Genomic DNA, 14,074 nt, shown 5'->3' on the forward strand with positions numbered 1-14,074 from the left:
ATGGCAACTGTGAAGCTGGGATTTCTGAAGTTCTCCAGAAAAAAAAATAGTGGAAAAAAACAACACCAGAAATTGACTTTCCTACTCAATAACTTTCAAGGTTATTTTTTTTAAGGCTTCTACCTCTTTGTATCATTTTTTCAAATTGGGAACTCAAAAACTAGGCTAACTCTCAAATAGCGTTTGAGCTTCTAATGATTTTAATTAAATATGTCATCAATTAAAAATGTCACTCAAGCTTTTACCAATCGAATAATCAGTTTTGATTTTGTAGTCATGTGATCAGTAACCATATGATATTAAGTGTTCCACTGTTTCAGATGTGTAACAGTCTGGGGTCAAGTAAATGAAGTCCAAGTCACACACCAGCCTAGAGAACAGTCGACAACCATCTCGCAACTATAAGAAAATTGTTGTGCTCCCTGACCGGTTGGCAAGTGGTTGCTGGAGGTTGGTGGTAGTTGCTCTGAAATCGATTCCTATATATTCACACATATCAGTGCAACCACTGGTTGCAAGGAAAAAAATGTGCATTTCCCGCCTGGTTGCTGATTATTTTGGCTGCTAACAGATTGCCACAGTTAGCACGGAAATACACAGGAGCTAGTGAAACTCTAAAAAGTGTGTCATAAGCCAGAAACAAAGACCGTCTGGCTTTAAAGTAAACGTTACTTTGAATGCTCTCTGGTTTGCACGACACATTTTTTAATTCTAAAAAGGATTGGCTAGCATTGTGTTTGTGTTTGCAGATAAGTAAGGGTCTTCCATGCAAACTATGGGCAACTGTGACTAATAACCAAAGCAGAAAGTTTTCACTGAATGACAGCCAGCAACCTTCTGCAACCATTTTCCAAGCGGTCAGAGAATATATGATTATATTATTATATTTTACCTGTGACACCAGAGACACATAAGGATGTGTCGATTTCAATATAAAACTACCTCTCACTCTGACAGTGGTTAACACTGCTGCCTCAGAGCAAGAAGGTCCAGTAGCTGTTCACGATGTGGACTTTGTATGTTTTGTCTGTAAGTTAAGAGAATGGATCTCTAACTCTCTTTCAGTAATTTCCCAGCAGTGTAGTATCCTTCTGGACTAAAGTGTCAGTCTATTTTTTTTGCCATCTGTTTGTACAAACTGCTTCAGTTTACATTAATGTCCCCCACATGCTCGCACATGATTCACATCGCCCTGTGAGCAGTGGCGGGGTGATAAAAGAGCTCCACCTAGTGGAAGAATTGGGGAGCACTGGCAGCCATGCTCAAAAAGACAGTACTTTCAACAGGTGTATTTGTGTATTGCTGTCAGCCATGGTTTAGTTTAGACTTTTGTGCACCAATCAGGATTCAAGGTTACTTGAAAGCAACAGCAGATGGATCAGTGTGTGGAAAACTGTTGAAAGACAACAGAGAAGAGGGAACACGGAGGACAATCCAAAACACCGGCAGCTCATTTCAGGATCCTTTGTATTGATTTTATAATGAAACAAACTATCACTGTGATTTAAGGATCAACACAACCATGTGTCTTTAAAACAAGATGCAAAGATTAAACGAAACGTCTGTAGAAGTGTCATATAAATTACAATCCTGTCACATTACAATCCTGGAAAGCAGCGATAACCGTCTACGATGACTCAGTATGTTCAACAGTACAAATAAATAAGAGAACATCTGTCAGATTGAGGTTTGAAAGGTAACCCTGCCTGGATGCAGATATGCCACCTCGTGCTGCCGAAACAGCAGAGGTGCTCACTGAGAGATTGTTGTGTGTATGTTTGTGTGTTTCGTATGCATATTTGTTGTTAACAGCACTTTGCAGATTTCAGGTTTACCAGGGTTTTAGTGCGGGAGGTTCAACCTCACAGTGTCCTCAATGAAAAACGTCGCACGCACACAGAATAAGCCACTGTCATCAAAACTGTACATTCAATAAATTAACAATGCATTGTCTTTGTTAAGCAACCAGTGAAATGACTCTAGATTACATAATTACATTAGATTACAGACAGAATGAACCATTCACAAGACAAAAAATTCTGGGTGGGAAGGGGGAGGAGGAGCTTGTTGCAAGGGGAAGGGTCCACATGGCTGAGGAGAGGAGAGGAAAGGGTTTCTGATGTGATAATGTACAACACAAGGTTGGTAAGCGCAAGAGTGATGACATCATCTACCCTTTGGCCTTGGATCACCCCATGAGGGGCCTCGAGTCCCGTTAGAGTTTTAGGCTTCCTACACGAGACAGACTGGAGTCCTGCCGGTGTTTCCTTTCCTTTCTTCGTGTTTTCCCATCTCGGCCCATCCCTAAAACCCCTCGTGACCCATAAGACCCACCCCGCCTCTTCTAGCCATGGTCAGTGGTCGCACGCTGGGGCCGTCTCTGATCTGAATCAGACCGGGCTGGTCCAGTTGAGCGCTTGGTTTCCAGCAGATTTCAAGGCTTGTGTTTGAAATGGGCCTCCACTGCAGGGACACAGAGAAAACGACTTTCAGTAACAGGAAATTCATTTTTTTTTCGTGTTTCGCTTATAGTCCGTATATTATGGTAGGATTTTAAAGCTTTACACATTCCCTTTCCCCCACAACAAAACATGCAAAAAAAAAAAAAAAAAAACATTTTAGGACTCTAATGTTTTACTTAATGACCTGCATACTCCTGTGGCCTCATTGGTCGATTTATGACCCTCTGGAAAGCGGCTATCCAGTCCTGTTGCTCGGCCTCGGTCTCACAGGCAAAGAGGAACTTCCTGTCTGGCGTGACGATGGTGATGCCGTGGTTCCAGTGGTAGCCCTGTGTGGACGGAGGCAAGCCAGCCAGGACAGTGTAGCTGTTCTCCTTGCTGCCGATGAACACCTCCCCGCGGGCGTAGGCATCCTGAGGGACAGAAAGACAAACTAAGCAAGCCACAAATGAAGCAAATCAAAAGGTTGGGTCGATGCAGGGCTCTTCTTACCAGAGGGTCTTTGAAATACATGAGCCGCCTGTCATCCATCGTAAACCACCTCTTCTTGAAGCCCTCAGTGTGCTAACGCAGAGTAAGACAGACAGTACATTTGTTGAAAGGAGGGAGACAAATGCACATTTTTGTCACTTATCATAAGACATGAAGATGAAGTTTTGTTGTAACTTGCAATACTCACTCCTCCCTAAACTCAAAGAAACTGCTTCCAATACAGGTAAAGAAAAACAATCATAATTTTACCACTAGGGAGAAAAAAGCTCCAAAATTCCAGAATTTCTTCTTTCGTTTTTAGCTTTTATAATACATACTGTATATAAAAGATTACATAGCCACTGTGACTCGAACTATTAGGCTGTCAAGTACCGTTTTGTGGAATCAGACGTCAAGATGTCATTAACAATTGTTGGGTCTTACTGAGAAACTGAAAAATGCTGCAGCATCAATCACAAAGTAGCCACGCCCTAAATCATATTCTGATTCGTCGTTTGTTTCACTTTAACAAAGTCACCATCATGCTGTATTAAACCAAACTAGTATCTGAGACTATTTGAGAAAATAAATTGAGCGAGCAGATGACTCCTACACAGCCATACTTCTTCTTGCAACCTATAGACTGTATACAAAGGATGGATGGAGCTTCCTGGTCTGAAAAAGTGAAAGCCATTCTTTCTAATGGTCAACAGGAAGTGACTACAAAAAACTGGGTCTACACAGCTTTGGCAACAAGGGATAAGAACACCAAAGGCAATTAATACCGTGTTTGTTTCAATAAAAGAAATACTGGAGAGAAACTTAATCCAACAATAGCAGGTGTAGTCAGTAGGGTGAGTGGCATGAGAGAGTGCACTAGCGTGTTTTTGGAGCAACCTAAATCCAAATGGGAGAACCAAGCAATAAAGCTCCAAATCTTTTTGGATACAACATGAAGCTTATTTTGTAAACAATGTTCCCGGTTTGATTTTTGGGTGACTCGATTTTATAATTGACAAGTAGCTAGCCTATGAGTGTACACTGTCCCTAAGTTTCTTAGCCTCAAGCACCCTTCACTTATCGGGTCAGGTTTTAATGAAAGTCAAAATTCCAGCTTCACCTGACAACATTAATAAGTATTTTTTTAATATTTATAATATATGCTATGATCAGAGGAGTCGCCCCCTGCTGGTCATTAGAAAGAATGCATTTTAACTCCCTTTCATTTTCAGACTGACAAATTACGCCCATCTTTTATATACAGTTAATGAAATCTGCATTTGTTCCATCACTTTCACTACTGCATTTTCAAACTTACATATTTTCTTAAATAATTAATTACAATTTACAACACAGCTAGCCTTAGCTTTAGGCATTACTCAGACTTAATTAGGTCAGTCTGGTTTATGGTTGTAATGGTTCACAGAATGAGAAAGAAGAACAATAATTGTAATCGCTAATGTTTACTTTTTTTATTGCAGAATTCTGAACAGATTTACTCCCTTGAGCCTCCATAACCTTAAAAATAATTCCAGCAGAAGAAACCAGGAGGCTAAAGGATTAGGAACCAATGCACTACTCTGAACCTGGAGACACTTTGGCCATATTTAGGTCACCTGAACACTGAAACTCAGGTGTAACTGATACTATCATCCTTAGTTCACTATAGAGGGATGACTACAGCACCAACCTTCGGACCCGTTTTCTCCATAAAGCCTTCCTTCATAAAGCTTCGGGTCAGTTTGGGCACCAGCTGGAGCAGCAAATAGACAAAAGAGAATCATGTAAAGACAAAAGAAAAAGCATGCATGAAATATTAAAAACTGCCCTTATTTCAGCATGGACATGTGCAGTGGGATCAGAGGCGTCAAGACTGCCATGCAGTAGAAAAGCATCATGAACAGACACCTCTGAGAATGCTGTTTATTTTTTGAAACTATAAGCTCAGTAACAGTGATGCGCATGCTTAAATCACACCATCCTCACCTCTTCGTCACTCGCTCCCGGGAAGGCAACCTGCAGGTAGTGGAACCTGGCAGCTCTGATAGCATTGAACCAGTCGACCATCTCCTGCAAAGGACAAAAAGCTCTCTCAGTGGAACCATGCCCTGCCACACTTCATATCTTATTCATTCTAATCCGTCATTTCTGTTCTGAGTAAATAAAACAGATTTTGGATGAAGGTATCTGTCACACACAGCAGAATGAATTCCAAGGCGTGCGTTGCTGCGTGGAAGCTGCAGCGCTGTCGATAAATCCGCTACAAAACGTGAGAGTGACAGGGATGCTGAATGAACCCAGTGAACCCTTCCTGTGACAGCAGGCAGGAACTCTAATGCACCAGCAGAGGGAGCAGTGCACCCTTTGTCATTCTTACTCCACCAAATGGCTTTAAAACCTCTCCGTTTCTTCTCTTTCATCTGTTCAGCTTTGATTATGTCTCCCTCTAATTCTGCTTCAGCCCCAAATCCCAGTAACGTAGCAGCAACGTGAGGCTCAGCAGTGTAAAACTCTCAGGAACACACACCGTCAGTTTAAAGGTTGAAGTGCAGAATTGTATTCAGGGAGGAAGTGTAATGATGGACAGCTTATCTTACACATAGCAGGGCTATAAGATGTCAGATATGGTTGTTTGTGTTGTTCAGTAAGCTAACGGTGTTTGTTTGTATCTTTCAGCGTGTAGCTTGATCACTGGGCAACCATAGCTTACGATACCATATTTACTGCAGTGTCTAAGAGCTCTATCACTATCTTACACATTCACAGCCACTTTATTAGGTATACTTGTTCAGCTGCTCATTATTGTATCAACGGTTCAGGCTGGTGATGGTCCTGTAATAGCACACTTTAGGCCCTTTAGTACCAGCTGAGCATCATTTAAATGCCACAGTCCATTTGAGAATTTCTGCTAACCACGTCCATCCCTTGACCTCAGTGTTGCCATCTTCTGATGGCTGCTTTCATGTTAAAAAGCTCAAATCATCTCAAACTGGTTCTTTGAACGTGACACTGAGTTCACTGGACTCTAATGGTCTCAACAGTCACCAGATCTCAAGCCAGCACCTTTGGGATGTGGTGGAGCAGGAGAGTTACATCACTGCGTGCAAACGCTGTGTGATGCTGTCATGTTAGCATGAAACAAAATCACTGAGGAATGTTTGCAGGACTAGATGAATCTACCCCATTAGGAATTAAGGCAAAAGTCCTTCTAATGTGTGCCTAATAAAGTGGCCGGTGAAGGCCTACTGTTGGTCATACAAACAAAAACATTTAAAATGCTCTAACCACTGGATAACTGTATATAGAGGAAGAAGGAGTCACAGAATATGCTCAGTGCCGATATTTTACAGTTTTTCCAAATGATATCTATATGACCAGCAGCAGTGGCAGATCAGGGTGTGGGTGTTGGGCGGAGGGGCGGGTTAGTGTGTGCAGACATTATCATCCATCCATTTACTTTTATGAGAAGAAAAATGCCTGTCAGGAGCTTTATTGGACTGATCCGTTACCTCTGGGAGCGGAAGGGCTACAACACCTGTGAACACACCCTGCACCTTAATAACAATGAACTGGCCTAACCTAAGAGAGCCTGCAAACATTACTCACTATTTGCATGTCCTTAACATTTACTCAGAGTCAGATTCAAATGTTCTGACCCTCAATCAAGCAACAGGTGTGGCTGCATTTTAGGAAGTTGACACTCGACGCTTTTGTCTAAGAACATGGCTTTGATTTTGTATTACAACTGGCATATTTCATCACCTTTGGTATAACAACTGGCTAATCCAGCACTAGCTTCAGCGCTGGTGTCTGTAAGCAGCTATAGCCAGACCAACCATACAAAACATGATTTCACAACTAGAATGATTCATTACTCCCCAGGACTTGAGGCCTCTTCACGTTTTTCTCTCACTAGGTCTGAAATCCCATAAATATGTGCAGGAGCTTACTGTTGTCATCATTTCAGTATCAAATCATATTAAAATAACAGTTAAAAGTTAAGATTTAATTTGATGTAAATGCTTGTGTTTTAATTAAGGTTAATAAGCCTAGCAGGTGGAGCGCACTCAGTGCATTCTGACTGATTTAATTCATTTCGTGATAACAGGCAAAACTGTAGCGATCACAGCTATTTTCATCTTAATATAGCATCCTGGTTTTTGAACAACTGGCTGCTTCCAGGACTGTGCACAAGTCTAGATTTGCCCCTAATTTCTTTACATTTTGCTTCCAAGGAGGTAAACATTATTGCAATTTTTAAAAAGTGGTGTGAATGTTTTCAGCGCAATATTTTGTTGTTGTTGTTGTTAAGCCACTTAACACTGACTTATGAATCATGCAAGCATAAAAAGCAAAGCTCAAGGAAACGCACGAGTGTTCTTTCGACACAGAACAGACAGCTTAGCAAAGAACTAATTGTATTTTTAGACACTTTGTTTCCAGCAGCCCGTCACTACAGTGCAGAATTTGTTAAAAAATCTGAAAAATGGCAAAGATAACACAATGGGACAAATATAAAATAGTATAATTAAACCAAGATGATGATTCTCAAAAAGCAATTCGCTGAAAACTTGGAATATCTCATCATGGTGTGGCTTTAAGAAAAATGGACAAAAGAAGAAGTGGCAAACCTAAAACACTATGTTCAGAAGATGACCAGTCTATGAACGTTGTGTCCTGGTTTTGCTCATTGGGCTGTGCAGGTGACCCACATACTGCCTTTACCTTACCATATAAAACACCTTAAGGTGCCTGCTGTTGTGATTTGGATCTATATAAATAAAGGTCCAGAGAATTCTCATTCCCAACGCGTAACATACTGACGATTTATCACAGCCCGAGGCGTCTCATAAGGACGCGGAAGGGTACATTTCGCGTTACTATGAGACGCTCCGGATTGTCAATTGAATCCAATAGAATGGCGTTTGAGGCGGTAACACATGCTTGGAGCAGAGGCTCCAGCCGTCCATTCCAGTCCGAGCCCTAACCCTAACCTTAACCCTATCAGATAGTGTTTTCCAAAGTGATTCATGATCAGAACGCAAAACAAAGGTACATGTACAAATTCATTCATCACCCCTGTTCTCCAGGAACTTCACTGCCTCCGTGTGAAATTCCAGATAGTGTACAAACTTCTTCTGGTCACCTTCAAGGTCCTTCATAACCTCGCTCCTCCCTACCTCTCTTCTGCCCGCTCACTTTGACCCTCGTCTTCTGTTCAGCTTGCTGTGCCTTCTTTCCGCCTCACCGTCATGGTAAGCAGGGCCTTCAGCTGCTCTGCTCCCAGGCTGTGGAACTCTCTACCCCAGGTACAGTGGAACGCCGACTTACGAATACCCCCGAAAAATTCAAGTTACGAAGGCACTGAACGGCAATATTTCTGCCCGTGTTACGGCAAAATGCCCGTGTTATGAAATCTGCTGGCTCTGATTGGCTGAGCCTAGAATGCCTACAATGCCGTCCGAATCATGTGACAACCCCGTGGCTTTTGTACTTGCGCTTCGCTGTTCCACTTAAACGACGTATTGTTGTTGCCGTTAGCAATTAGCCTATCGTTCACTCAAAAGGCGCGATGGGTGCTTCGACTTATGAAAGACCCTCGGGAACGAATTAATTTGGTAAGTTGGGGTTCCACTGTATAAGAAACCTTGATTCTCTCCTCCATTTTAAATCCCTACTCAAAACCCATCTTTTCAACTCTGCATATTCACTGTGAACCTGTTGTTTGTGTACGTTATCTTGTGCTCTTGTTTTCTTATTTTTCTTCTGTCATTGTTCTATTATGTGTTTTATTCTATTGTTAAGTGTTCTTGGATGTCTTGGCACTTTCAAATAAAATGTATTATTATTATTATTTATTTATTTATTTATTAATTATTATTATTATTATTATTTCAAAGGCTGTCATGCCTCCAAACGCGAACCACACCAACGATTTGGATGAGAACATGTTGTACAATTCACTTTATTTAAACTGAATTAATGTTGATGCAGAAGCCTGGTTTAAATTTGCCCCAAGGCCTTCTCCTTCTGGTCTTTCTCCCAGGTTTTCTGTCTTCTCTCCAATAAAAACTAAAAAACAAAGAAGCTTTAAATGTCCTTGGAGAAGCGTGGAGAACTGTTCCTGAAGACTGAAAGAAAGCTGCCTAAGACACTCCAGGCTGTGGTGGAGACTTTCAAGCTTGTTAGAATTGTACAAACTCCCTATTTTCCAGATTCTTAGCAAAATATAAAGAAATGATGGAGGGCAAAGACTTTTGCACAGTATTGTGCTTTGTTCATAATCTAAGGCATAGTGTCCTCAAATTAAAGTCTGCACTCTGCCATCAGAGTCATCTTTTGAGGCCACAGATCTCCTCTGTGCTATTTTTAAAGCTCTGCGCGTGAGAAGCAGAAGCCCGTCATTTTAGTGTACATAGTAATTTGGAGTTACTTGTGCAGAAATGTGTGTAATACATGCACATGCGTACCTTGGCGTCGCTGTGGTAAACAAAGATGTTCCTTGTGCTGTTGTCTTTCAGGTAGGTGATCTGCAGTCCGCAGGGGTTGCCAATCTTGGCAGGCTGGAAGGTGGCATTGAGGGTTTCTATTTTCATTATTGCCTTGGGATCTCTGGCCTTGACAGGAGCAGGGGTAAACAATGAATTGTAAAAGTCTCACATTCCTCAGTATGGCTGCTGTGCACCAAAGAGAAATTCTGCTATTGGCTGTATCGTGTTTCTTACATCCTGCTTGTTGAAGTATTTCAGCGCTCCCTCCCTCTCTGACAGGACAAACTTTCTGCTGAGAAACTGACCGTTGTCTCTTCCTCGTTTCCATAGAAACCCCTCTCGGTACCCTGGGTAGAAAGAAAAAAAGAAATAAATGTGTGTGTGTGTAGTAGGGGAGCTGGTACCATAAAGCCTTTATAGGAGACAGGAGATCAAACAGAGGAGACGTTTACAACAGTGATGGGGAGATATTGTAACTGGTTGGTGTCAGATGATACTTCAGTTAAGCTGAAATCAAAGATCGTTTGAAATCTCATTTATGCAGACAGCGAGGAAAAGGAGACGGCGTGCAAGAGCGAGAAAACACAGCAGAGCGGGAAGAAACAAACAGGGGAGGGGGTAAAAAAACAGCGTGAGTCAGCGCAGACGGTTTTTATTGTTTCTGTACATAGAACATGCTTTCCCATGTTAATGACATGCCGCACTATTTGTAGCCCTGTTATGTTTTCTTCTTCTCCTTTGGTCTATTTCAGTAAACCCCTCTGACTCACACTGCCTCTTCTTCTTGCTTTTATCTTCTATTTCTGTCGAGCTCTGATGTGTTTTTTTGTCTGGATCTATTTTTGCGAGTTAAAATTATAGGAAGCATAACCGGGTAGTCCTCCAAAGAAGCGACTAATTTACATTCAAGATGAAACTGAAATCCCTACACTGGGGAGGACAAATAAAGAGAGGGGGTTACGCTAAATAAAGTTTAGAAATTTCAATGAAATTTGAATTTGTCAAAAATTTCCCAAGTGCTTTTATAAAAGAGCAAGGGATTTTCAGCATAGCATTTTCTTTAAAGCTGAGACAGCATCATGCCGAAAACAAAAGCAATCAGTTTAGACTTTGTTGATGGTCACAAAGCAGAAGATGAACATACAAAATGATTAGAGTGTTTCAAAGTGTTTCAAAGTGTCAAGAACTGGAAAGAGAAGTAATATCAAGAAATTCAAAGACAGTCACAGAGTACAGAACAACCCTCGCAGAGGTAGGAAACAAGACTTCAAAGACTAGAAAGAAAAGTAGCGAGAGATGTGACTAAAGACCCCAGAGCAACTGCCAGGACACGAGTGAAGGACTCAGCCAAATAGGAATTGTAGAGGACAGGACAATCACCACAACCCTGTACAGAACCTGTATAGACTCAGAGTCTGAACCAAGAACTTCATTCCACAACCTGGATGCATACTGCAAGTTCGTCTGATCGGATGAAACTAAACTGAAACTCTCTGGCCACAAAGATGCTGCTTATGTTTGGAGAGAAAAAGGAAGAGGTGTACAACCTAAAGCAGTAAGCAGAAAAACTGGGTCTGGATCTTCCAACATGGCAATGACCCAAAATATACGTGAACAAACACTCCTGGTGAAGAACCAAAGTAAGCGTTACTGACTGGTCTGCACAAAGGCCGGACTTGAATGCTATTGAAAATCTGTGGGATGAACTAAAGACCAAGGTCCATCTTGGAACACCACCAAATTTGGAGGAAGTCGAGAGATTCACCAAAGAGAAATGGGCTCGTTGAGAACTACAAGTAACAACTGCAGTCGAATTCTGTCCTCATCTGTATGAGGATTGTTTCACCTGCACTTACACGACTATTTAATCACACAGGTAGTTTCATTTGTTAAGCTATGAAGAGGCCAATGAAAACACCGCAGTGTGTCAAAAGCTTCTCCATTTCCAGGAAAGGTTTCAGTGGGTAACTGAAAAACCTCAATATCGCCGCAGTGGTAGCGTTTCTGGATAAATCAATGTTTTTTAAAATGAAACAATTTTCACATACACAGTTTAGTTTTAGCGGTTGATTTTATTCGCCAGCATTTTTTTGGGTGGAAGCATAAATGCCACCTATAAATAAAACCAAACATGGTCCGTCACAACCGAAAAAAAATAAACAAAAAGATGACGGCTGCTGGTAAAATAAACTGAAAAGCAGAGGTCAGCGATAACTATTACAACATAGTTTTATGACATAAACAAAAGGCAAATACCACTGCTAATATAAAAAAATAAGCTTACATAAAATTATGAACTGCAGCTTTACAGTTAAAAAGCTTGAGGAGTCATTTTCATATTCACTCACATTTCTTTACTTTACTGCTGTCTTTTCTATTCTTTTTATTAGCAGCCATTGATTACCTGTCTTCTATCTATTCATCTTCTGCACTCATTCTGCTCCATATATGCGTGTGTGTGTGTGTGTGTGTGTGTGTGTGTGTGTGTATGTCTTTCCGTCTGTGACTTTCCGGCATGAAACATCCACCTACACTGGCGTTACCTCACCAATCAATAGCCCTCCTTGTCCCCACCCTCGCCTCCTTCTCTGACCTTCTTTTTCTCCTCCTCTTCTTTGCATATTAGATCAATGTTGGTCACTGTGCATTCCAGGTTACTGCATAAAGTCAATCTCAAACACACACAAACACACAAACACACACATATATTTATGTACATGCACCTCAAAATGAGTGATGACGTTACCACAAAGGCACAAATAGAGATGACAGAATGACTCATATCATTACACTCTGTTGTGTGTGTGTGTATTTGCGTTTGAGTGTGTGAGGGTGAGGTCACTGCAAGCCAATCAGAAAGCACCATCTTCATCAAGATGTGAAATGTATACTAGTACTCTACCCTCAGCCTCCATACACACACACACACACACACACACACACACACACACACACAAGCAAGCATACTCCTTTTAATGGCAGTTCCATTCACCAGCAGTGACAATTACAATGTCATTGCACGAATATGCTTTTAACCGCAAACATATACCACAACCATTTAGGAGGAGAAGGATGAAAATAATTGTCTGAGAGTCGTCAATGGATGTTTCAGGGTAATTGAATTTGTGCTACTGGCATCCACGGGGAAATGTTTACCCAAAGAGTTTTTCAAGGTTTTGCTTATCGAAGAGTAAACAGTGCAAGCCTGGCACCACAGCAGACCGGCCACTTTGCAGTCTCTTTTTGAGGTATGCTTGCTTGAGCATAGATGTGTTCATCTTATGTAGTTCTAGCTTGAGCGAGCACATTTACTGCTACAAAAAGCCTAAAAGTGGCTATATACATTTAAATGTGAAGACATTAGAGGTAACACACAAAGTACTTTAACCCACGTCCCCAACCAAGTCAGAGTTCATGTGTTTTGTATCCATGCGCCAAAATGCTTCTTGTACAGAATTACCAAAAACTGCAGTTCCTCTAAATGGCCACTTGAGGCTGATTACGAAATAATAAAATTCAAATATTTACAGCCTCTTACAAAAAGGTTTTTTTCTCTATAGTTAAAGTATAATAAAAGCAATAAAAGATGATGCATAATATATAGGATAATATACGACTTTTAAGATAAATACTGATATTTGATGATTTAACCATCTGACATTCCAACATGTCAGCTGATATTTTTTTTCTTTTAGACAAATGAAATATAAACATATTTTCTTAACATTTGTTATGTGTAGCTATTTATTTTATCCTTTACGCTCTGCCTGACTCTGCTTGGATCAGCTGATTGTTGTGTTTGTGTTGTTTCAAACACATGTTCACCAGCAGGAAAGTTACGTTGCGCCCTCTAATGGACAAACTATGCAACGTCATCCGTCATAACATGGCTGAAGGGTGTTTCTCTCTCTCCTCTTTACATTTAAATGTTCACTTACCGACTTTTATAAATGTAGCTATATCAGCAAATTATTGCTGATCGATATTAGCAAATAATATCAGCCTGCCAGTAAGTCTAGCTTTATAGCTATCATCCCCAGTTTCTTTGGATGGATGAACTGATAAATAATATGGCTTACTGTGAGTGCCAGGCTGTCCGAGGAGTTTGTGTTACAGCTTTGGTGAGTAAAGCTGGAATTTTATTGGTCTGATACTAAGCACTAATTATCAGGCATGCAATTCTTATAGGGCCTACATTACAATATAAAGCACCTTGATGTGACTGTTGTTCTGATTTGGTGCTGTATAAATAAAATTTAATTGAAATGAGTTGAATGCCTGTGAATTGAACCCATCCAGTTTATGAATGCCGCTTTAGCTCCAGAAACCACAAGCAGTATCATAATGATTATGGTACATGCATCTTTTACATACAGTCTTTGTCTGTTCTCGAGTACTATTGCCCAGTGCTTCTACTGTTGTGGTGGATGGATATGAAGAGACAGTTGAGCAGTCGGACGTTATCTGAAGACCTCCTCCCCAACAGGGATGAGCTGTTTTCAACTCATAAACATGACGTGACATTTTAATATTTTTTTGAAAGACGCGTTGAAGGAATATTTTGATTTTGGAAATAGGCTTTTTCATTTTTGAGTCTCGCCATCTCCGTGAGGTTTCCAGGCAACCAGTGGACATGCAGATTAAACAAAC

The 14,074-nt window shown here is 40.9% G+C and overlaps 1 protein-coding gene across 2 annotated transcripts in view; it reads right to left on the reverse strand.

Moving 5' to 3' along the window:
- Positions 1–1,449: 1,449 nt before the first annotated feature.
- The window catches only part of LOC113027659 (arf-GAP with dual PH domain-containing protein 1-like), a 36,812-nt gene continuing 24,187 nt past the window's right edge, over positions 1,450–14,074 (reverse strand). For both annotated transcript variants that reach the window (XM_026177323.1, XM_026177324.1), the window contains 7 exons: positions 9,659–9,771; positions 9,404–9,550; positions 4,920–5,003; positions 4,624–4,686; positions 2,955–3,026; positions 2,647–2,875; positions 1,450–2,463 (listed from right to left, as the gene is read on the reverse strand). In XM_026177323.1, coding sequence (XP_026033108.1) covers positions 2,435–2,463; positions 2,647–2,875; positions 2,955–3,026; positions 4,624–4,686; positions 4,920–5,003; positions 9,404–9,550; positions 9,659–9,771 — 737 coding nt within the window. In that variant the 3' untranslated portion in view covers positions 1,450–2,434. The remainder of the gene's footprint in view (positions 2,464–2,646; positions 2,876–2,954; positions 3,027–4,623; positions 4,687–4,919; positions 5,004–9,403; positions 9,551–9,658; positions 9,772–14,074) is intronic.

This window comes from Astatotilapia calliptera, chromosome 8 (assembly GCF_900246225.1).
Source record: "Astatotilapia calliptera chromosome 8, fAstCal1.2, whole genome shotgun sequence".
Lineage (NCBI taxonomy): Eukaryota > Metazoa > Chordata > Actinopteri > Cichliformes > Cichlidae > Astatotilapia > Astatotilapia calliptera.